We start from the raw sequence: 24,549 nt of genomic DNA, 5'->3' as shown, positions 1-24,549 counted from the left end.
GGTAACAATATCATACTGTATGCTTGAAATTTGCTAAGTGTTCTCATCACACACACACACACACACACACACAGTGGTGGCTATGTGAGGTGATAAAGATGTTAATTAGCCTATTGTGGTGATTATTGCACAATATAAACATATATCAAATCATGAAGTTGGACATGTTAAATATATACATTTTTTTAAAAGAAAGCAGGAGGTCTAAATAACCTGAGCATTCTTGTTCCATCCAAGGACACCAAGGGAGTGGGTGAGGGGAGTGTGGTGGGTAAGATCACTGAAGAAATGACTGGAGGCTTCTTGAAAATGGAGGGGGATCTAGGGCTGAGCCCTGTGCCCCCAACATGAAGAGATCAGGAAGAAAAGGAGGAACTGGTAAGGGAGACTAAGATCAAGTGGCCAGGGAGGTAGAAGCATAACTTGGTACCCTGAAAGCCAAGTACAGATAATGTGTCACGGAGAAGGGAGTGATTGCCTTCCTCTAATATTGCCCATAGGTCAAGAGTAGTGGGGATGGGGTCATATAGGGTGGATGGTCAAGTATTGACCATTGCATTTAGCAATGTAGAGTTCATGTATCACCAGAGTAATTATTATTTATTCACTATATTGGTAGGAGCATCTGTTGGACTTGAATGAGAGAATGAGAAAAGGAAAGAATTGGGGGCAGCAAATACAGTATAAACAATGAATGCTCAAGGAGTTACGCTGCAAGGAAAAGCAAAGAAATGGCCCACCTTCCACTGAAGGAAGTAGCACAAAATTTTACTAAATGGATTTGAAGACCATAGAAATACAAGAATATTTTGTATGCTAAAGAGATGATCCACTAGAAAGTGGAGGAGGGTGGGGAATGATATAGGAGGAAAGGAAAGAACTTCCCAAACGTCCCTAAACAGCTCAGAGGGATGGAGTTTGGCTTCAGAGAGGAGCCTGGATAGTTCATCTGTGAAAACAGGTGGGAAAAGAAAAGCCTGGGGCTACAGATGCCGATATGGGGAAAGATGAGTTGGTTGGAGTCTATAGTTTCTTCCTGGTCGCTTAAATCTTCTGAGATGGAGGAAGCAAGGCCATTGTGTGATAGTGAAGTAGGGAGAAGAGGTGGAGATTTAAGGAGAAGCTCTTCTAGGAGACAGGGGGAGTCCAGGGGCCACAGAGTGTGATGGCTGTGCAATCCTAGGGGCCCGCTTAAGATTCATGTCATGAGCTGAAGTGAGACAGATCAGCAAAATTCCGTGTGCTTTTCCAGCCATGTACACACTCAGATAAAGGTGCAGAATAGGAGGTAGTTGTAGTTAAACAAGGTTCCGGTTTTGACAGATGGGTACTGGAAACAGCAGAAGAGTTAGCAGTATACACAAGAGAATGATTATAACAAGTGACCATGGAGTTTAAATAAGGGAGATAAATAAGGGAGACAAGCCGTCTGGGAAGTGAAGAATAATGCAGAATTTGTACCATCAATGGATTAGAGATCTTGGTGGCATCAAAAGTTTTGGGAGTTCAAGTACTCAAAGGATACAGAATAGATTATAATGATAGAAGATGGTGCTCCAAGGTTGGAATGCATGAAATTGAGGTTATGGGGAATGCAGTTACAGTTCTTGACAAGGTCTCAGGTATAACTCTGGAGATAAGAAAGAAGCCAGATGGTTAGAGGAGGGTAGTTCAAAGAAATCAGAGGCCTGATTGTTGGAACGGCCATCCTGTCAAAGAGTATTCTTGATGTTCATCTTTATCAGATATGTCAGTGTTTCCATTGAATGGACAGTTCTAGTGTATTCATTACAAAAGTGAAAATCCCATAATTTAAAAAGAGCATGGTGAAACTAACAAGAATTACCTGTTTCCATTGTTTGCTCACTCTTCTATTAGTTCTATTTCTATTTGACTAACTGTGCTTTATATATTAGAGACATTACTTCTATTTTATATGTTGGAGCTTTTATCCTAGTTCATCTTTGCCTTTCATTTTTACGTTTAATTGTATTGTATATGTAAATAAAGCTTTTATGTAGTAAAATGTAAAACTATTTTTTTAATGAAATCTTGTTTTGCTTTTATGCTCTAATGACTTTTATTCTTTTGCTCAACCACAATCAGATAGTCACTTATATCTGTTTATTTTCATCTGTTTATTTTATACTTCATATTATTTTATTTTTACATAATCCACACAAAATTTATATAGAGTATAATATAAAAAGAGGAATCAAACTTTTCTCAAAAATCATTCTGTTATTAGCATTCTTTGTTGAATAAACATCCCTTTTTTTACTAAAATCTTGCTGTACATCTTGGTCTGCTTTTGAGGTTTCTGTTCTTTTTCACTGGTATATGGTTAATTTTTTGCCAACATTTCATTATTTCAATTGTTATAACTTTTTATGTTTAAGCACTAGCATTTGTTCATCTTATTCTTCTTTTAAGTTTTTAAAATTTTTATCCTTTCATTTATTTATTACCCTGAATGAACTGTAATATTATTTGATCAAGCTTCAATTTTATAAGAATCGCATTAAATTTATAAATTAGTTTGGGTAGCAGTGACAGCTTTACTACATTGTCTCACCCTCCAAGAACAAAACATATCTCTTCACTTAATCAGCTCTTTTTTTATGTCCCTGAAGGAAGTTATAAAGTTTTTTAATGCGGTTCTGCTCAATAAAAATTGCCATTTTTATCACCCCATATATAATCAATAATATTTTCAGCATTGTCAGCTTTATCTGAAATACCACATTGCCTTTGGTAAAACTGTTGAGTCACTCCGCTGTTCAGAGCAATTCAAAGGATCTTCTGATTGGCCTAATGAGAACTACAAAATTCCTTGTTCTAAATATCTTCATTCTAACCCTGCATCCAATGAGACAAGTATAGGAAAAGCTTTTAAGTAGAATTCAGTATGCTCACTCCCTTAAGTATTAGTAATGAATTACTTTGAATGTGTGGAATAGAAATATTGACTAATTTTAGCTGTAAGTATATGAAGAGTCCTATTAAGAATGGGTCGCAGAAATGATCAAATGAATGCTTCTTCTCATTACGATTATTTGCTTTCGTTTTATGAAGAAGAAAAAAGCTAACAGGTTCAGCTGGCTCCTCCTTTTGTCATTTTTCCATCTACCCTCTAGCATCACACCAGCTGATACTGATACTGCTTCTCAATTCCAGAGAAAAACTTAACCAAATTTAAACGATTATTCGAGCACTCATTTTATAGGTAAATATTTTATAGATATCATTATAAGTACCACTTTTTTTTATTTCAACAGGGAGATCGAGGCCCAGCAGGCCCCCCAGGAGAAGCCGGCATGTGGGTGAGTCCAGATGATCTCGCGTGGTTTTCTTGGGTGAGCAGTTGTGCCCCCGGAGCAGACATGAGGTCCAGACCCAGCTGGGGAGCACTCGGTGGCTCCCACGACACCAGGGTCCTGCCACCTCCAGTTTAAAAAATAAAACCATCTGCTCCACTCCCACCTCAAGAATGATCCTTCATTTTCATCCTTCTCTCTTTTTTTTTGGCTTTGTTTTTTTTTCTTCCCCAATTCTCTAAGGGGTATGGGGAAGCCCAATTACCTGTCATGAAACATTAATATACAAGCACGGCTTTGAGAAGTCTCTTTTGTTTCTCTGCTTTGGCCATATGTCAAGGTTTCTTGGTCCTCAAGTGGTAAGGCTCTCGTCCTCGGGCATGCACTTCAAGTTCTTTGCATCAAACGGCAGGCTGCCTGAGTTGTTCCTCAGCCCAGTGTTATTAGCAGAGCTTTATTGCTGCTAATGTTTCCTCATAAACTAGCCCTTCAATAATATTAATCATTTTTGTTGCTCTCTGATGTCAGATGTTTTCATCTCCTCAAGGTCTTTTCAAATGAATAGAATGTGCTCCAGGAAAGGTTGAAATAGTTTCTCAGAGCCCTGGGGATCGTTCTGATCTTCATGATGCTCTAATTAAAATTTTGTGGTCATGCTTTATGAAAGCCTATTTATCTCTTGCTAGGTGCCCCCGCCAGGTAGGCGCAGGGTAGGAAAGTCAGTGGAAACCAGGTGCTTGAACTCATATGAGAAAGATGAAGTGGGCCCATCCATCACCCCCACCACTACCCAGCACCAGCCAGAGCCCCCTGCCTCCAGCTACTCTGCTACCCACCACCACCTACCTCCACGCCTTCCCTGGAAAGGCCAGTAGCCGCTCTACTTCCCTCTATTAAGTTGCTAAATCGAATAACAAAATTAAAACCTGTTCACAGTCTATACAAGACCATTTATTACAGAGGATGACATCTCCTTATTTAGCTGTTCTAGATCAAGTTAAAATGTCAGTATGATGAAAAGTAACATGGAAATATTTTCTTTAGCAAGCACTACAAAATATTTTGTATAAGAAAATATTCTTCTTAAAAGTTGGCCCACAGCTTACCCCATCCCTTCCCCTCTCCCCTGACTACCATTCCTAACGATGTAACTGCCCCAAGTCCCCTGACAAGCCGCACCCCTTACATTCACTCGCGCCTGCTTTTGTCTCCACGTGGTGTAACGGACTTCATGCCCCACTGTCTTTACCTGGGAGTGACCACAAATCACTGGTGGCCATGACCCTAAATTAAATCTCTCTTCAGAGAAAGATCATTGGCAACCACTGAAGGTATTTAAAAGATGAGTGACAGACTCCAAAGGCAATCCAAATGAAGAATTTAAAAAATATTCGTTAAGGCTGCAGCATGATTGAAATTAGGGATGACGTGCAGTTTTTCATCTCATAATTAAGAGAATAAACTGACAGATACAAAAGTTAGGAAAGGGTAAAAAATTTTGCACATGCAAATAAACAGTGCTATAATTAAATACACAACAGTTGTTTTTTATAACCAGACCTGTTAGAGGCTTGGGAAATAAAATAGTTAAAATATTCTGGAAATAATGGTGGTGGTCACACAACAGCATGAATATACTTAATACCACTGAATATACTTAATACCAAAATGTTTAAATTGGTAGATTTTATGTTGTGCACATCTGAACCACAGTAAGAAAAAACAAGTTTAAGGTGATTGTTCTGGTTGAGACCCACCTCGTCAGACACATTGCGGTCACTCTGCTGAGCACTATCAAGGGAACCCAGTCCTGTTCTTCTAGAATAGACCAGTTCTAGAATATTCTAGACCCTTTCTAGAATATTCAGGCCTGTGCAGGCATTCTTCTAGGTCTCCTTTGTCCCCTTCCTCCCAGGATAGCAAATGGGTGGGTGCACAGGGGAAGGGTCTGTACGTGTTGGCAGTGGGCGGCACCACCGGCGACCATGCATCCCTCACCACACCTGGGCTCACCGAGACCTCCGCCGGCACCAGCCGATCTTTGGGATGGCTGCTGGCTGCTGTCTATGTGCCTCATCCTTTTGTCTCAGATCTCGAGGCCCAAGCACTCTGCACCCCCGAGCCCCATGCTCAGACCCTTTTGGTGATCGGCCTTCTCAGCTCTCACACATCCCCAGCTCGGGCCCACAGAAGTCGCAGGAGCTCCTGCTCGCCCACACCGACTGTGGGGAAGCCAGGGGTGTTCTCCCAGCCTGGCCTCCGCCTGCTTCACCACTCAGCCATACCTTCACCTGTGAGGGGGGCCTCCTCCCAAAATTCTAAACAGCAAATAGGGAAAAGCCCTCCCTTATTGGACTGCCTCACAACCTGCACCTACTGCTCCACTTGGTTTGTCTTTCCCAACCATGTTAGGTCCAAGAGACAGGACCTTCTCAAAGGCAACACTCTTATGTCTGGTCTGGACCCTTCTACACTTTCCCTCTTCCAGACTCCCCTGGACCGTCTTCCTCACTCACCCAGGCCTGTGGTCTCTCCACCCCAGGACGGTCCCCTGTCAGCGCCTCAGGACACAGCTATCGATATGTATTGGAGCAAATCAGTCTTGTCCTCTCCCTTTCAACAAAACACAGCTTTTCAAATGGAACAAGGGCTTTGTCAGGCTATCGCCTGTTGCAACCTTTGAAACCCTGTTGCAAAACTGTAGCCTAAGAAAGGATTTCTTTGACACTCTGTGCACTCCCACCACCTAACGTAAAGAACTGCCAGTCAATTAGGCACCAGAGGGATGTCCAGAAGTGAGGATGCATCTGCTTAACATTTTCAAAAACATACCCTTCCGTCCTACCCCTCCGACATACACACACTTGCACTTTCAGAGAGCTGTACTCCAGCCTGTACCCAAGAGCCCGCAGGGTTGAGTTCGGGGTCACTGGGACTCTGTCCCATTAGGAATGCCATTTTAGTGGGGACAGCCACAGCCGGGCAGCACAGTAAACTCACGGGGGCGGGGGTGTGCTTAAGCATGTGGCATCGTTCAGTAATTTGGCTCCTAACGTTTCTCCTTGATTTGATTCCCCAGGGGAAACCTGGAGCCCCGGGGCCTCCAGGAGTTCCAGGGGAACCGGTGAGTTGGTTACGTAACAGCTGTCTTTTGTCACACTGCATGCAGTCTGAAAGCTCTTCCTGGCAATTAATGTTTCTGGGCGTGTCCGCAGGGTGAGAGAGGACCCGTTGGAGACATCGGTTTCCCTGGACCGGAAGGACCCTCAGGAAAGCCAGTAAGAACTTCTGTGGTTTAAAATTTGCCATTTAGGGAAATGTTCTAAGCATCTCTCTTCACCTATCTCCTCAGAAAATCTGAGATTTAAATAAGTAGTTTCTAAGGAAGTAAGTGAAGGTTTACCAATGGATTTGGGGATGTGGTTCTCACTGTGTGTTCTGGCTCTCTATGAGGTATCTTTATGTCTTATGCAAGAAAGAGAAAGGTGAGATTTTTTTTTTGTTTCAAGCATCAGGAAATTAGATCCATTGTTTCTAATGTTCTCAGTGGAGTTAAAAAATAAAATAGCCCATCACATCCTAAACTGTAAAGAAAATGAAAATTCACAGATATAACACCTTTGTGTTAAGCTAAAGACTAAAGTAGAAGCTAGTTTCTCAGGTTCCCTTCTTTATAATATGTGCCTTGTTCTTACACTTTCATAAATCATCACTGCCAAATATATCATCCCCTTGTGTCCTAAAGAGCTCTCGGCTACTGATAGATAGTATCGCTGTGACATTGTAACCACCACTCCTAGTAATTCAATTCAACATACGTTCATCTAGTCCCTGCCGTTTGCTAAGGAGGTGTGGGCCCTGAGGGAGGGGACATAAACATGAATAAGACCTATCCCAGGCTCAGGGCCTTTTTTTCATAGAAGGTCACTGCCCCCTTGGCTCCTTTATTTGCTGCGGCCTGTGTGGGGAGGGGGTGCTGTCAGGAGAAGAGGGTGCTGAATATAAACAAGCAGCACAGAGTTCACGAGACCGGCTCAGTATCTTTGTGAAACCTTCATGTCAGTGGGTTCCCTGACTACCATCTCTCCCCAGAGGAGGCCGTGTGAAGACATGGGAAGCATCTGCAATCTACCAGTGGGAAGATCTGGGTTCGAATTATGACTCAAAGGGCATTGTGAGTCACTTAAGTAAGGTGATTGGGGTGAGCATTTCCAGGGTCTGCCCGTGGGAGGTGCTCACTAAACACCAGTTTCATTCCCCGCCTCCCTTTATCTTCCCTTACCGACTCCCCATTGCCAACCCCTGGGAGCCAGCTCGTAAATGCTGACCTCTGGGTTTCCTGGGGATTATGCTAAAAGCAATTTGTTTATTCAGCAAGTATTTTTTAAGCACCTGCTGCATGCGAGGCTTTGCACTGGGTGTTAGCAACCCGTGGGGTTTACATTCCAGGATAGAGACACAGACGAATAGCAGGCAAGTACACATGGAAGTACGCACACAGTGGGCAGATCTAAGCAGAATGAAGTAATAGAGCAGCATTCAGCGGGGTGGTCCCAGAGGCATGCCTCTTGAGCAAACCCTGCACAAAAGGTTTTTGAGAGCTCAAGCCCCAGGGAGGTTGGGGGTGGGAGGACATTGTTTCCGGAAGAAGAAATGGCTAGTAGAGCATGGTGCATTGCAAGAACTGCAAAAGGCAAGTTCAGAATGAACTAAGCTAAAGAAAAGTGGGAAAGAGGGTGAAGGAGAAGTAGGCAGTGACCGGGCCACAAGGAACTTCTAAATATTTTTTATATAAAGATTTTATTTATTTATTTTTAGAGAGAGGGGAAGAGAGAGAGAAACATCAATATGTGGTTGCTTCTCATGAGCTCCCTACTGGGGACCTGGCCTACAACCCAGGCATGTGTCCTGACTGGGAATTAAACTGGTAACCCTTTGGTTAGCAGGCTGATGCTCAGTCCACTGAGCCACACCAGCCAGGGCAGAACGTCTAAATCTTGAATGGAGTTTGGGTTTCATTTGAAGCATGATGGAAAGTCACTGGAGTGCTTGGAAAGGGGAAGGAAGATGATTGGACTGCATTTTAAAGGATCGTTGTGACTAGTGTATGGAGAGCAGACTGCAGGGAGCAGGGTGAAAGCAGAGGAACTGCCAGAGGATCTGTGAGCGAGAACAGCGCCGAGAACCAGGAGGTCATGAGGGACAGGAGTATTCGGGATTGAAGGGACAGCCAAGCAAACTCGCTGGTGGACCAGATGTGGAGTGTGGTGGAGAGACAAGCTAGAGCTGTGGTCTGAGGCATGAGCAGGGATGTCAGAGTGGTCTGTTGGGTGCGACGGGAAAGACTAGACACGGGCAGTTTGTGGAGGAAAGACCAAGATGGGAAATGCCAAGTCAGCATGGACCTAAACATTTGGAATTAATCCATTGGAGAGACTGATGTCGGTGTTCAAACCTGAGCCTGGATGAGATGGAGTCTCTGTGGTAAGGAAGGAAAGAGGACACTTCCCCCATTAGGAAGAGGGCCTAGCAGAAAAACTAAGAAAGCGCAGCCAATGAGATACGAAGAAAACCAGGTGAATAAGGGGCTTGGATGTCAGGGGAACTAAGTGTTTTAAAAGAAAGGAGCGATAAACACGCAGGTAAGTGATGACGAGCTGATCATTCCCCACTGGCTTTTGCAATGTAGAGGTCCTGGTGGGGGGATTGCAGCAAGTTAGTACCTTCTTCATGGGATGACCCGTGAAGAAAGATGGCCAAGAGGGGATGGCCGAGAGGGGAAACTGTGATGGTATGAGGGAGTACAGATAACTCGGGGTAAGGGGAGAAGACCGGTATTCCGCTCACAGTGGAGAATGGTCTGAACAGGAAATGGGGCAGTTCCTCCCTCCTTAACAGGAGGCAGAAGTCCAAACAAAATGCAAGTAGCTGGTGGATCTGGTGGAAGGAAGGAAGGGGAGGTGGTTCTCTCCCATCTATATCCTCAGTGAAGGAGGAAATGAGGTCACCAGCTGAATATGAGGAGTGGGGTGATGATGCTGGACTTTGGAAGAGCTAGGAAAATATGCGGAAGAGTGCTGTGGAGAGAAGGGAAGAGTGCAGTGAAGAAATGCGGAAGGGTGGCCTAGGAACGCGGAGGGCTTCTTGCCACCTGCCATCCTGCATCTAGATTGGACCGAGTGCGCAGGGATGCGTGGTTTTCTTCAACCACAGTTCCTTGCTCAGATGCAGACATGTAGTAGACAGGAAGTTGGTTATACTGGGTTCCTCCCATAGGTAAGGTGAGGGGACAGAGAAGCAAGTACAATATGCATACGTTATGTAAAAATCTCTGAAAACACCTCCCGCAAGCGAAGCCAGGTAGTAACACCTTCCTATACTAAAGAGGATACACATGACCCTCTTGGGTGAATTATGAGACCCCCCAAAAAAGCCTATAAGGGTTATTTCCTTTGTTAGATTGTTACCAAAAACATGAATTACATTTTCACACCAGATTTGTCTTCCTTTATTCAAGTGACATAGTTGTTTCTTACATCCTCTCGTTAACCAGCTTTATCTTTGCTGCCTGTGTCTGTGCGTGTCATAAATTCTTTGAACTGTACGCTTAAGGTAACATGTTCTTAGTTAAAGTACTCTAGATGATGCCCAGGACCTGTCCGAGGGCTTGGGGACTCGGGCTGGGTTCTCGGCTGTGACAGGTTTCGGTGTAATTTACAGCAGTGAAAACATGTGGCCGTCTGCACTTCCTCACAAAACCCGTTCCCTGGTGCACAATAAAAGTCTCCTCAGCTTTTCAAAGAAGCATATCCATGCAATTGCCTGCTGGCTAAGAAATCATTTTCCTCACCTTGATCTCCTTCTTCAAATCAAATCTCAAAACACATCTGCCGCCGGACCCTTGGTATTTGATTTGACCCCCAAGAGGTTTTCTTTCTCACATCTCCCAGCCAATAGTTCTCCCTGATTTATAAATCTCCGAGCAGGACTGGGCTTTATTACCACCTCCAGAGCTGCCTTATAAAGTCTGGGAAACTTCCAGTTTACTAATAAAAAGCCACTTCTTAATACTCTCAAAAAACCATGATTACAGAGTCCTTGCTTTCATATTTTCCAGCTGAAAAATAACAATCATTCTCAGGTTGACAGTTTATTTCATATTAAGACCATGCTCTGACCATGTTATGAAATTTCCCCAGCAGCAAGCGAGACCATTTACTGAGACTGATTCTTCGTGCTGGAAAAAATTGTCAGGCAGAAGCAGTAAATGCCATGTCCCGGCCACCCAGCACCACGGGCACCTTCTCATTTCTCAGAATGTATCTCACCGAATAAGCCGCGAAAATCGCCCCATTGCCTGTTTACAGCGAGCTAGGCATTTTCTGTTATTTCACGAAGTCTTCAGTTTTAAGGCCGTTATTTTATCTTCACTTTATAAGTGTAGAAGCTGATGCCATTAAAGTAAATTGTCTGAAGTAAATGGAATTTTTAAATGACAGAGTCAGAATTTAAATTCAAGGCTGTCTGGTTGTATCGATTTTGTTTTCCATGTCGTCACTCGGTACTGCCAACATCTCAGTGGGAATATGATTAAGTCCTTGCAGGTTTGCCCTTTCACTGTCTGTTATCCTAACTGTGTCTGTCATCACCCAATTAGAAATATTAATCTTTTTTTGTCATTACAGGGAATAAATGGAAAAGATGGATTACCAGGTACTCAGGTATGGAAAACACCATTTAAAATGAATGTTCTAATGCAAAATTGCAGAATTGCCTGACAGCAGAAAACCTGGCGGAGCAAATTGAGGAAAACTCTTGGCGAGCAGTGATTTTTCACGCTGACGTCTGTTTTTCAGGGCATCGTGGGTAAGCCTGGAGACAGAGGCCCCAAAGGAGAACGTGTATGTATATCCCATTTGGATCATTGTTAAAGAGTGTCTGCTACCACTGCCCCATCCTTCGAGTTCACAGTTATTTGTGTAGACCTCCCCAAAATCTCTCAGGATGAGAAGGGTAGAGCGATCCTAGGATGGAAATCTCTCAGGGTGAAAAGCAGTACGGTCCTAGATCTCTGCTAGACATAAACCAGGACAATTAGAGGTCCCAGAAGCAGGCCATAGGGCAGATACATGGCTGGCTTTTTTATACCCAGCTAAGTCCAGTTTGCTACTTTGCTTTGGAAAGCTTTGTCATCCTCCTGTCTCATATACATGTCCCTACTATGACCATCACCCGTGTTCTCTTAACCTAGAATGGGGTTCAGCACTGTGATATTGGGGGCAGTCATTCTTTGCTGTAGGCACCTGTCCCGTGCATTGTAGGTATTTAGCAGCATCTCTGGCCTCTGTCCACTAGATGGGGTAGCACCACCCTCCCTCCCGTTGGGACGACCACAGAGGTCCCCCCAGACATCATCAAATGCCTCCTGGGGAGTTGCCGTAGTCGAGGCCCCCTGACCTAGGGGAATGGAGTGAGGGGGGTGGTGTGAGGATGGACAGAAGGGAGAGGGCAACCAAATGTGCAGAGTCACTACTGAGGCCACTTACGTCGTATGCCTTCATTGTAATTGTTTTGGTTGTTAATATCATCATTCCAACTTCCCGCTGTGTTGTTGAACGAGCCTGAACGTCCTCTCATGGAGCTGGAGCCATTCCACTGCCGCAGGTTTCTCACTCATTCTTATGTGGTGGAGCCCTAGGAAGGGCTGCGTGTGTGTGTGTGTGTGTGTGTGTGTGTGTGTGTGTGTGTGTGTGTTGGTGTCTAGTGTCCTAGTCTTTACTTACTATTCCATAAATAATCCATACTGGCTGAAGGAAACATGGAAATAGAGACATTATAAATACAAAAATAATTCTACCTTGCCCCCTACACAGAGACAGGCTCTATCGGTATTTTGGCCCTATTTCCATCCCTCTCTGTCTGGCATACACACATACTTAATATAGCAATACAAGTGAATATATACTTTTTCCAAAAGTAAACTCATAATTTTTTGTAAATGACTTTTTTTGCCTAATAACATATACTGACTATCTTTCCATGCAAGTAAATATATTTCTACAGCTACCTTTCAGTGACTGTATGTTACTATTCTGTTTGATACATGATACACCTTATTTCACCCTCCTAGTCCCCCTTTGGGGAGGATTTAGGTTTTTTCCCAGTTTTTCTTATTATAAGCATTACTATAATGAACATCTCTATGCCTAAATTATAAAATAATTTTAATATGTTAAAGATTGTGTCTGTTTGGCACATTATCAAGGTATTGATCCACTATACTAGTGTTTCTTTTATTTCTTTTTCTTATGTTACCAATCTCAGATACTTCTCCAAATCGGAGGTGGGTTGATATACTTGGATGCAGATACATTTTCATAACAGATAGTACCACTGAAATTAGATCCACCTATGTTTCCTTCTTTATATACCTCTTGATTCCATGATCAAATAGATCGCAATAATCGTTCATTAGTTTTCACCATGTTTTACTCAAGAGAAATAGTTGGACTTTTGCAGAGAAGCCACAAATAAAAGACCAGCAGTGAGCTGTAGGGCCGCTTCAGTGCACTGTTCCATCACAGCTGGTGTGGCCGTCACCTCGTGGAGTTGCGGAGCTGAGTGTTGGAAAACAGAAACACCTGCCATCTTCTGCCTCTCCTGTCTCTGACCCTCTTTCTCACACACACACACACACACACACTCACACACTCACACACTCACAGAAAACGCGAGCACAGAAACCAACCTACAGAGTATGATAAAGACCAAACATACAAGGGCAAGCAGGAAAAAAGAAAAGAACAGGATTGGGGAGGCATTTTGAGTACCCTGAAGTTCTTTTGAGTGGAAAACCTCAGCGATGAAATCCTCTCGGCAGTCTTCCTTTGTTCTTGCCAAGGAGACCAGGCCTGAAGTGACAGCTACTATTGCTGACTTTCAAAAGCGTCGTTATTCTGGACTGGAAACTGGGCACACTCAGCGTGGTTGCTGACTTTTTCCTGCAAAGCCTTCACTGTGCCAGGCATCGTTCTGAGCACTTGACTGGAGTTTGCTCATTTATTTCTCAGCACCGCCCTGCTTAGTGGGCACTATTAATATCCTCCCTTTGTGGGAGAGAAAGCTTGGCCACAGTGAATTTAATTCACTTATCCAAGGTCTTACAGCTAGTGAGTGCCAATATTAACCCAGATCCTTTGCTCTTAACCACAGCTCTTGCAGTTATAGAAGACATTCTTTATAATTATTTGTTTTCTTTTGCAGGGTGATCAGGGAATCCCAGGAGACAGGGGCCCACAAGGTGAACAGGGAAAGCCAGGCCTTCCGGGCATGAAGGGAGACATCGGTCCTGTGGGGCCACCAGGAATCAAGGGCTCCATGGGGTCCCCTGGGCACCAAGGCCCCCCCGGCCAGCCCGGCGCCCCCGGTATTCCGGTAAGTGGCCCGCACAGATCCAGGAGCTCCTGGCTCGCACTGACCACACATCCCTTTTCCCATGAAAGTAAGAATTCTTTCAAAATCAATAAAATGAACCCAATCTCATCTCTGCAAGGGTCCAGTAGCTGCCAATTCTTTTAGGTTATGCACCGGACGCTCTGCTAAGCTCTGGTAATGCACTCGCTATGCATTGCCTCCCTGGGTCCTCAGAACTAACCTGGAGGGACAGGGGTGGCTCCCGTGCCACTTTCACAAAGGCAGAACTGAGAGTCAACTTGTCTGAGGTCACAGGTATTTCACGGGTCACACCTATGTTCCACTGACTCCAAAGCCATGCTCCTAACTACTGTCTCGAATGTCTCCTTACACTACACAGAAAATACATACTATGTCTGTTTCCTATTAAAACTCCATTTTGTTGACTGTCTGAACAACAGATCTGCTCTGAGTAGCGCTCTGAAGCAGAGACCAGTTGGGCCAAGAATGTTTGGGTACAGAAGCCCGTGTCTTCATTAGTGTCCTCAGGAGGCATGGTGGGTGGCCGTTGCACAGAGGAACTTAATCTGAAACTGTCCACGTCAGGAGGAAAGGAGAGTCAAGGAGGAAGGTTAGGGAGTGAAGGACATGCTGCCCTCAGGCGATCAGTCATTACCAGAGCATTCCCACGACTTGCATACTCCTTTATTTTTACCCACACTCCCTAAACTCTCCCTGAATAAAGCCTGTAGAATGACCTCTCCATGCTGTGTCAATAGTTGGTATCAAATGCATTAATTCAAGGTCATTTGTCCCATACACAGTGAAAATAAAATGTTGAAAGAGGGTATTCTTGGAACCATGTGTCCTAACAGAAATCATTACTTTCTGCACCCGTCTCATTGTCTTTAATGCCGCACTCTGGACAATAACCACCCAATACAAAGAAGAGTAATAAAATACTTAGAAATTCTAACCATCATGAAAAAGGATGGTTAGAATTTCCCTTTTAAAATATCAAGGGCTATAGTAAAACATTAGTATTATAAATATTTTGATCTTTGGCAGAGTCATGTAAGTTTAATTGTCAAGAAGTTAAAGCCTCAACTGACATCATATATCTACTTGATTTTCTCTTAAAAAAGTGTTTAATCCAAATATGTCTGCAGAGTGTAAATTACAGAATAAACTTTACCATGAAGTGGGTGATATTGAGTAAGCTTTATCCCATGCATAAAAATTTTAAAGAATAATTCAGCATACTTATAGTTCTCTTCTGGGTTGTCTTCTCTTGAAAAGTCTAACTGATATCAGTTAGATAATGGCTTCACTAGCGTCCAGGGACCAGTTAGAAGTCAAATCCTGCCTGGGACATTGACATTGTGACCACACTGTTCAAATCCTATAACTTCAGAAAATGAAGTAATATGAAATGTCTTTCCTAATTAGATGAAGCAGTGTCTGTCCATTTAAGAGGAAATATGTTCACATCACTGCCTATGATTTCAGCCCACAGCTTTTAAAGCAATTATGCACTTCGACTTCTCCCTAGCCTTTGATCAAAACAAAAGATATTTATTACTTAATATAGTGAGTTGCCAAAAGCATTTTGCTTGATAACTATGTCTCTACAGAAGCTCCAACTATGCATTCCAACCCAATATTAATATTCTCTGTTCATTTGTGCTCTGCTCTATTAACAGACCTGTTTTTCCTCCTTCAGGCTGATGCGGTCTCATTCGAAGAAATAAAGAAGTATATTAATCAAGAGGTTCTAAGGATCTTTGAAGGTTAGATTTGCTTAATAAACATTTCTGAATTTTTTACCAATTCTCATCCACTGAGAAATCCCTTCGACAACATTCTCAAAAGATGATCACTTAACAACTTTAAGAGGCAACCCATTTTCCAACAGGGCAGCTCTATTTGATAGAAAAGATTTCCTTCTGCTACGTTAAAGGTTGCAGTTGCCTCCCTTTAACTTCCTGCCCCAGTTCATCTGCTAAATGGCACAAGTGTGGGAGCTGCCTCCAGTCACATGACAGCCCTTCAAGTCTTTTTCAGTCTCCGTGGTCCTCTTCCTCAGTTTTCTCCTCTGTGCAGTGAGTATATCCAGCTCCTCCACAATCATTGCCCTTGAGAAACGTGAAGTTTTTTTTTAAAGATTTTATTTACTTATCTTTAGAGGGGAAGGGAAGGAGAGAGGAAGAGAATCTTTGGTGCCCTGGTGATTTTTTAATGACCTTCATTCCCCCAGGAGTATTCTGACCAGGGCAGAGTATAGTGTCTTTTGATCTAGACCAGGGTCAGTCAGCGAACTGTGGCCCACCAGCCCAGTGCACCTGCCCCCTGTGCTAGTTCAGCCCATGTGAGAAGGGGTTTTACTTTGGGGGTGCGGGTACAGGGTGTGGCACATTTTAAATGTTTTCTTAAAATGAAAATAATATTTCATGACATGAGAAAACTTCACATTTGTGTCCCTAAATCAAGGTTCATTGGAGCACAGCCACGCTCATTCCCGTATACGCGTTTTCTCAGGCTGCTTTCATGCCAGGGAAGCAGAGCTGACGAGTTGTGACAGGGGCGGTGTAGCCTGCAAAGCCTTGGACATTTACTGACTTTTGCAGAGAAAGCGTTCTGACCCCTGAGACAGACACCTCAGTGATACAGCCTAAGACATGTCTTTTTTTTTTACCGCATCCATTGCACACTGTTGATTCATTTTGAGTAACTAACAACCTTGGATTTTCCTTTACAAACTTTAAAAAAAAAATAGGAATTTCTTATTACGTGCTGTTTTCATATTTAAAATCTAAGTGTGTGATTTTATGTTACTTCTTACTCACTTTCAAATGATCCGTGTTGATACATCGTTCCAACCTGAACATACGGTTTGGAATGTTGTCTCATCGGGCAGGTTGGCTGGTCCCCGTAGTTTTGTGTCTTCTCTAAATTGTATGTATAAGCATTGCCCTCATTCTAATTATTCATAGAAATTTTAAATCTTAACAAAGTCCAGGATTAGGCCTTTCTAAATCCCACTGTGTTCCCCCTGCCCATTTGTAAGTCCCCTGTTGACCTCTTGTTTTTCTTAGCTCTGAACCCCTACAGTTGTCCTAAAATCCACTCTGCATTTCTCTATCTACCCACAGGATATCCTGTGATTTTGTCAGATGATTTGCTAAAATCAAGATCACTCCCCTCCACTGTGAACTTAATAAAGTGGGAGTTGTTTGTCTTTAGAAAATAAATCCACATTGGCTCTCATACCTCCTGCTTCTCTTGTAGAGTATCTTTCCTTTGCTGAACTAAAAATACATTATTGAATTTGCAAGGAATAAAATTACAAAATGCCCCAGGCTCATCTTCAATCTTCTGCAAACAGCTCTGATTATTATAAGCAGTAATTAGCATGAGACCAAAGTCTCAGAGCTTGAGAGCACATTATCTTATTTCACCTGAATACTAGAGATAGAGCAGAGTAACACAGAGACTTTTAGCCACTTCAGTGACAAAATAGAAAAAGAAGTAATTTCTTAGGAGGCCATGAATCCATGCTGTTGATCTCAGTTTACCCCGACCTCTACAAAGCATCTGTACAGTGCTCTGACATGATGGCTAATTGATACAATGGTCCCTTCTTTGTTTTTCAGCTACCAGTTGTCTCTTTCTAATTTTAATGTTGCCCCTGAATTTTAAAATCTCCTTTTCTTTTCTTTCTGTTTTCTTCCCTCTTTGACTTTTAAATCAAGCATCTTGGATTAGGCTCCAAACTTTGCAGTTCAAACATTCCTCCTCAACAAGCATTTCTCAAGCATCACTGCCTGACAAAGAATAAGACACAGAATTTCCCCGGAGGAACACTGAGGACTAGAGAGGCATAGGCAGGACTCAAAAAAAAAAAAAATGAAACTCTGAGTGCGCATGTTCAAAATTCATCAAGGACAGAAAACAGCAACAGCAGAACATTGTACGGAGCAGAGGGCCCTTCTGAGCCGGGACCCTGTGCGAGTCTCAGGGAGCCTGTCCGTGAGGCCAGCCCGGGCGCAGGGTGTCTGGGATCTTCAGTAGGAGAGGGAGAATGCCAGCAAGTACACGCTTTTGGATTACGATCTAAAATTCTCCTTTCATTCCTCATTTCCATGGGTTCTCATTCAGTTATCTTTTACCTCAGGCAGGTTTAATACTGAATTTCTATTTTGCAGAAAACTTTAGATAAAAATATATATTAAATAATTCAGCAGTTCACAAGTCCAACTTCTTTAAAGGCTAGTTAAGAATATCCAAAAATATAACCAAGCATTGTCAGAAAAGTATTTTGTGTTGAGATGTGAGAGGTGTTCATTTTCGGTCCCGTGGCTGAAGGCATGGCCCCCGGTAGCAGAGGAGACACGGCCGTTTCTGCAGGGGAAAGGCTCCCAGCTGCCCACTCTGCCCGGCCAGTGCCAACTCCCAAGAAAGGCTGTCAGCCTCCTGGGAGGAGATCAGGGGAATCTGACTGCTCTTAGCTGACTTGGGGCAGGCTCCCCGCTGCTGGCAGTTTCTCGATAGCTCTGCCTCCAAGTCTTCCAGCTCCCCTCTGCATTCTAGCCCCTCCTTCCTCTCTCAGAGTCCTCACTGCCCCCTGGAAGCTGTGGTGCGGTGCAGTCTTCCTCAGGTCCCCTCTGGCTTCCCCCTGTCTCTCCCACCACCTTTCTCAGCCTCTTCCAGCCAAGCTAGGTCCAGTCTCCCTCAGAAGCCGCAGATGTCTTAGGCTTAAGACAATATGCTAACGAGGCCCACAGGGAAATTTTTTCCTGACACTTCTAGACTCTGAGACTCCACGCATGATACCCCCTCTCCTTTTATCTCTGTTGGCACCAGCCCCACAAAATTCTCACCTCCCAAACAAAATTGCACCTGAAACCCAAATTTAGATATTTAGTGCTTCAGTTAATTTGTCTCAAGATTATTCGAATTCAGTCCATTTACTTTTCCACTTAGAAGTCACTTTTTCCATGGCTTCTGAACACTGTTACAAACATAGAAAAAGTGCATTTTCACAAATCATAGAGCTCCAATGTCATGGTGGTTCTCACTTTCAGGAAATTTTCTCTATGAAAGCAAAGATTGCCCTGGCGGATGTGGCTCAGTGGACTGAGTGCCAGCCTGCGAACCAAAAGGTCACCACTTCAATTCCCAGTCAGGGCCCATGCCTGGGTTGCAGGCCAGGTCCCCAGTGGGAGCGTGTGAAAGGAAACCACACATCGATGTTTTCCTCCCTCTCTTTCTCCCTCCCTCCCTGTCTCTCTAAGAACAAATTAATAAAATCTTTTTAAAAAAGCAAAGACTAATTTTCCCATGTTAAAACATGTACAGTTATGTGCTACAGTTAAGCCACATCCTTCTGCCTCTTGTTTCCTTACCAATTTCACCAGAGAGCTGGGTCAGTGCCAGCCAGTGCCTATCTCTGCCCCACTCACATCTACAGCCTCTAGAGTGATCCTCTCTACTCAGCAAGTCATGGACTATCAGGGGCTCAAGGGAGTTTTTAGGGGATCCTGCTCCCCCATTTTATCATCCCAGGTGTGAAGCCCTTGACCAGGATCCAAAATGTGGGCTCACCTCATTAAGCTTTCCAACTCCTTTTGAGAATTCCCGGGTGGCCCCCCTGCTACAACACCCCCACAGACCTCGCACTGTGTGTGGGCTACTCTCCAGGCCCCCTAGCCCTCCTCCCGCACCCGATGCTGCGTCCCAAACCCAGCCGGGGTGGAGGAAGGTGTTTTCCCACCTTCCCCAAGTCTGGGTTTTGGGTGGATCACGGTACACAAACATGCACCCAGCTGAAAGCTAAATTCCTGATTTGATTGGCTAACCGGTCAGATCCTTTTGTAAGCAAGGTGGCCACACAAAGCAGGACAGATGCTGTGTGTCTATTTGTTTGTATAGTATTATAAGGACTTTACAGCTGCCACCGATGCTTCCCACATAAAATTAGGATCTTTCCACATCCAAGAAGCTTAATTCTTGCTATGATAACCCTCTATTATACCTGGAGATTTAACTCCTCACACATGAAGAATTTACCACCCTGTATAACAGCAATTTTCAACCAGTGTGCCTACAAGAATTTTTAAAACATGCAATACCTGACTGTTTAGTCAGGGACACTGATCTCTTTCCCCTTAGCTTGTCAAATAAGAAAATGACAACTGATATGACAAAAACCATCAGGCGTGAATGAATTAAAATTATAACTATTTTTGTCAGATTAGCAAAAAATACACTATTTTTTGGTGTGCCGCAGAATTTTACTAATTAGTTTCTATATGCCATGTGCCATGAGATTAGAATGGTTGAGAGTCCCAAGCTGTACAGGAATGTGGACACGCAGCTGGCTCTTTTGATTCTTGATACAAACTTGGAACTGACACGGCCACGCCTGCCCTTGTGGGAGAACAGGAAGGTGAAGGCTCCGTGCCCCTGAACAGTACTTCTGCCTCCAGACCCCCAGGGTCCAGGAAAACACTTCTGCCTGTTTTCTCCGTTTTTATTCATATATATAAATATGTATTCTCCTGTGCTTCTGTTCCAAGGTTGCAACATGTCCCCTTGCATTTCTACAAATAAGGTATTCATCTACGTATGTACACACACATCATCTATAGATATACGTAATTGGATCTATAAATATAGAATGCTTTTAAAAACATTTTCCATAGCATAGTCCCTATTTTGTCCAGTTTGCTTCTTTCTGTTTCTTTGTTTGGATCTATCATTCATCTTACAGTATTTCCTTGGTTGTCTGCCCCTACATAAGAATGGGCCCTAACAAACCAGAAGTTGTGAGTGAACAGTGAGGCTTGCCAATCACAAGCTTCTCTTTAGGGCAGTCTAGCTGGGATTTTTAATTGTGGGATCCTCAGACTTCAGTGTCTTTTAGTCTTAGCTCTGTTTCTGGTCGGATTCCCCAGAGGAAACACTTTCCTTCCTCCTGGCCTCCAGCCTTTGGGGAGCAAAGTGGGAGAACAGGGCGGGGGCTTCGGCATTAAGCATACAAATCCTCACTAATTCTTCTTGTTTTCAGAAGGGGAGCCCGCATTTCAGTGGGGTCTGTGGTGCCCAGAGCAGAGACAGTCTGTGTAGCCTTTTCAGATAATGAGCCTTCTTTCAGTCTTTCGCTTGGCTCAGGGAAGGGCAACTACCCAGCTGTATGGAGCAGAGACAGGGATTTCTAAGGCTATTGCTTAAACAGTCCTTCAACCAGTTCTCCTTATTTCAGTTTCCGTGCATTACCCCCATTTGCAGGTGTCACTTGCACTTACATAAAAAGTGTTAAGAACATAAAAGTTCCTAAGACTTTCATGAGCTTATGGTTTGACAGCCATCTGGCTCTCGGCTTCCAAAATTTTATGTTGTCTCCTTTCATAGTCTCTCTATTCCCTGTGGTGTTGTGCCTTTCAAAATATCTTAACTTCTTTTTCAGGGATTTAGAAGAGGGTCAAAGCAGGTACATGTGTTCAGTCCACTGTCTTTACCCACAGTGACATTTCAAAGCAACCTGTTTACAAGGTGGCAAAGAACTGGGCCGGAGTTAAGTGTGGCCATGTCAATCTTGGGGGCATGATGAACCGCCAAGTGAATACCAATTCATTAAATGATGCTTTTGAATTAACGATTAAAATGAAATTAGAATATAATTACTAAGATATAAAAGGAAATTATCCTTCTGATATTTTTGACCCTTCTGAGTCAACTGTATGTAGTTTTGGTTTCCACATTTAAGAGATGTATGGCAAAGCCCTGGAACAGGGGAACCAAAAAGTGATTTAGGGAAAAAAAGTTACCAAGCCTATTAAGTAAAAGTTGTCTAACCTGAAGGCTAAGCAGTAACAATATTTTTAAGTATATGACTGATTTCTCAAGAGAAATACTCATTAACGACTTTCTGTTTCCACTATGGGCTAACAAACGAAAAGGTTGAAGCTGAATAAAGAACATGGGCAGTTAAACATTTGAATGGGCATTAGGCGAAAAAGATTAATTTCTCTCTTTGAAAATATTTACAAACTCTATCTGTGAAATAGAAGGTAAACGTGGGCCAGGTGACATTGGGGTGTCCATCCTCCATAGAGGTGATTTCTCACTATTTCATACTAATGTCTGCACATGTGACTGAGCCCATTCTCTGAGGCAGACAAGCCACTGGTCTCACGTGTCACAGTGTGGGTTTGCCTTGACAGAGGACCATGTGGGCTTGGCTTATGCCAGCTGCTGTCTGCACTCTTCAATTTCCTGCCTCATTAGAAAGCATAGCCAATAACAGTTTAATTGATGAAGGGTCCCCGACAACACAGGACAAGCAGTTATAAAATACAGGTCTTTACAATTCATTTAGAGACTCGGAAACATTATTGAGTTGTAGAGAATTAGAGCAGGATTCAAAAGTAATTACTCGTATGCTGAATAACTATTACTGAACATATCTTAATGCTAGATTATTTACAGCTAGAAGCAATCGTTTTTAATTTTCTTGTGTTATTAAAATATTTTAAAAACACCCCAAGCAAATTACCTGTAAACGTAATTCATGTATAGAAGAGGAAAAATTAGTACTGTGAATACTTGCATTTAGACATTGAGGTATTCAAAGAGATATGTCTTAAGTTAAGAAAAAGTGTACTGAAATATATGTTTTTTAAATTGAAAACAACAAATAGTTTGCAAACTTTCAAGTTATAATCACTGAACTTCATGTTTGTTTATACAACACCCAGTTTACAATTTAATATCATGAAGATATAACTATATTCAATGTAATGATTTATAAAATTATGACTGTATATTAATTAATTACAGATGTGTTTTGTCTGTTGTTAATAAAAACAAACATATTAACATCAACCCAACACGTCCCAAGCATGCGCAGTCAGGTAGTAAAAAGCTTCGCTGAAAGGCCAGTGATTTCTTCAGACCCTCACTGGTCTCCCATCACTGTCAGTCAGTCTGCAGTCAGAGACCCTGGTCTGGGAGCCTCATAATGTTTTTATTCTGCCTACTTTGTGATTTGAGGATGTGAGTATAGGGTCAAGATTCTTTTAATCAGTTCAGCAAATACTCCACATTTGTTGGGGTTTTCTCTCCATAACTCTGAAAAACTTCTTTGTTTCACTTTCTTTAACAGTGTATGGACCTACAGTTTTTAGGAAGTTTTTTTTTTAAATTGAAAACCCATTAAAAACTAGGCTTTTCTCGGGAGTAATTTGCTCTTTGTTTAAAAGTATATTTTAAAAAAACACATTTTTAAAGCAAATGTGCCTTTACAGTCTAACTAAATGAACTAAAGTAAGTGAAAAAAACTGGAAAAAATTGAAGTAACTCTTTATAAGGTCTGTATGATTTGGCCTTTGTTTTTTCTAACTGGTAGCTATAGTTTCTAGAATATTTCTGTCATTTGGCCCTTACTTGCAAATGAACACTGATTTAATCACTGAGCATTTTCTGGAAGATTTGTCTGCATCAAACCTATGCTGAATTTTTCACATTCAAGATTCATCTCTTATTACACACTAGATGTGTCCTTGAAAAATTGTGTATAAGTTAGCTTTACAGATAAAATCATTTGAGTTTGCTTTTGAAGAAAATATGTAAAAGAAAAAAAAGAAACAATGTGGTTAATTTTTGTTAGTGAGGGCAAGGATATTGCCTTCCTCCAGTCCCCTATTTTAAAGATTTTACTTATTTATTTTTAGAGAGGGGAAAGGAGGGAGAAAGGCAAGGAGAGAAACATCAATGTGTGGTTGCCTCTACTAAGGGCCTGGAGCCCCAGCCAGGAGTCAAACCAGCAACCCACCAGCTCTCAAGCTGGCATCCAATCCACTGAGCCACACCAGCCAGGGACCAGTCTCCTATTTTAAATCTTGTTGCATACTATTAGATTTGTTAAATGAGATATACAAAATACAAGCAAACCAACGAAGTTTAAATAAAGACTCCAAACAACAGGCTGTATTTATAATGGATTTTTGAAGATTTGCATTAATGATTTTACCAAATTAATTCCATATATTAGTAAAATGTTGAATATGCTTTTGAGATAAAATTTAACTGAACAAAGCCCATATAGGATTAATTACCAAGAATTCTGAAATAATCCTGGAGTGGTTATTTAAAAAGTAATTCTCAGAAGGAATGTCTTATAATCATACTGTGTAACCAATTTCTAATCATAAAATGAATCTTAAGATAATATTCATAGAATAAAGGGCTTACTCTATAAAAACATGGATAATAGTTCTTATTGAAATGATAATCTCTTCGAGTGTTCTCTGTGATTCCTGAGTAAGAGCAATTGTATACAGTGCCCGATGCAAAGCCTTGCTTACAGAGATATTTGTATATCCAATGATATGTTTTGTATAGAAGCTTATTTTAGAGTGAAAATCCTTCTTTCATTTACATGTGCACACTTTCTTTGAACTTTCTCATTTTCTTAAAGCACGTAGTAGAAACATGTTCACTGACATGGAAAGATAATCAAAATACTATTGTTTTAAAAAGAAAACATTTTAAATTTAAAACATCCAAGTTCATGTCACGAGTTGAATTAAGTCAATTATATTTCATTGTGCTTTTTGGTAGTTTCCACATTTTCTGCAGTGTATCTACGCCAGACACACCCGGGGCTGGGAGCGCTCTCGCTCCAGACAGCTGCCTCGGCCCCAGTGCTGTGCTCACCCACAGGTGTCCTGATTCCTCACTCAGCTTCCAGGAACTGTGATAATGCGCACCCCTCATCGTGGGCAGCAGCGTCCTGTGCTCAGAAACAAAATGCTGT

At 42.5% G+C, this 24,549-nt stretch overlaps 1 protein-coding gene across 1 annotated transcript in view; it reads left to right on the top strand.

Annotated features, from left to right (window-relative positions):
* The window catches only part of COL19A1 (collagen type XIX alpha 1 chain), a 348,702-nt gene that overhangs the window by 313,256 nt on the left and 10,897 nt on the right, over window positions 1-24,549 (top strand). The window contains exons 42-48 of the mRNA XM_053665015.1: window positions 3,279-3,323; window positions 6,397-6,441; window positions 6,533-6,595; window positions 11,003-11,038; window positions 11,174-11,218; window positions 13,581-13,751; window positions 15,454-15,520. Coding sequence (XP_053520990.1) covers window positions 3,279-3,323; window positions 6,397-6,441; window positions 6,533-6,595; window positions 11,003-11,038; window positions 11,174-11,218; window positions 13,581-13,751; window positions 15,454-15,520 — 472 coding nt within the window. The remainder of the gene's footprint in view (window positions 1-3,278; window positions 3,324-6,396; window positions 6,442-6,532; window positions 6,596-11,002; window positions 11,039-11,173; window positions 11,219-13,580; window positions 13,752-15,453; window positions 15,521-24,549) is intronic.

The sequence above is a fragment of the Artibeus jamaicensis genome, unplaced genomic scaffold (genome assembly GCF_021234435.1).
Source record: "Artibeus jamaicensis isolate MK-2021 breed Jamaican fruit bat unplaced genomic scaffold, CSHL_Jam_final contig_388, whole genome shotgun sequence".
Taxonomy (NCBI): Eukaryota; Metazoa; Chordata; class Mammalia; order Chiroptera; family Phyllostomidae; genus Artibeus; species Artibeus jamaicensis.
This window is presented reverse-complemented; position numbering and strand designations above follow the sequence as displayed.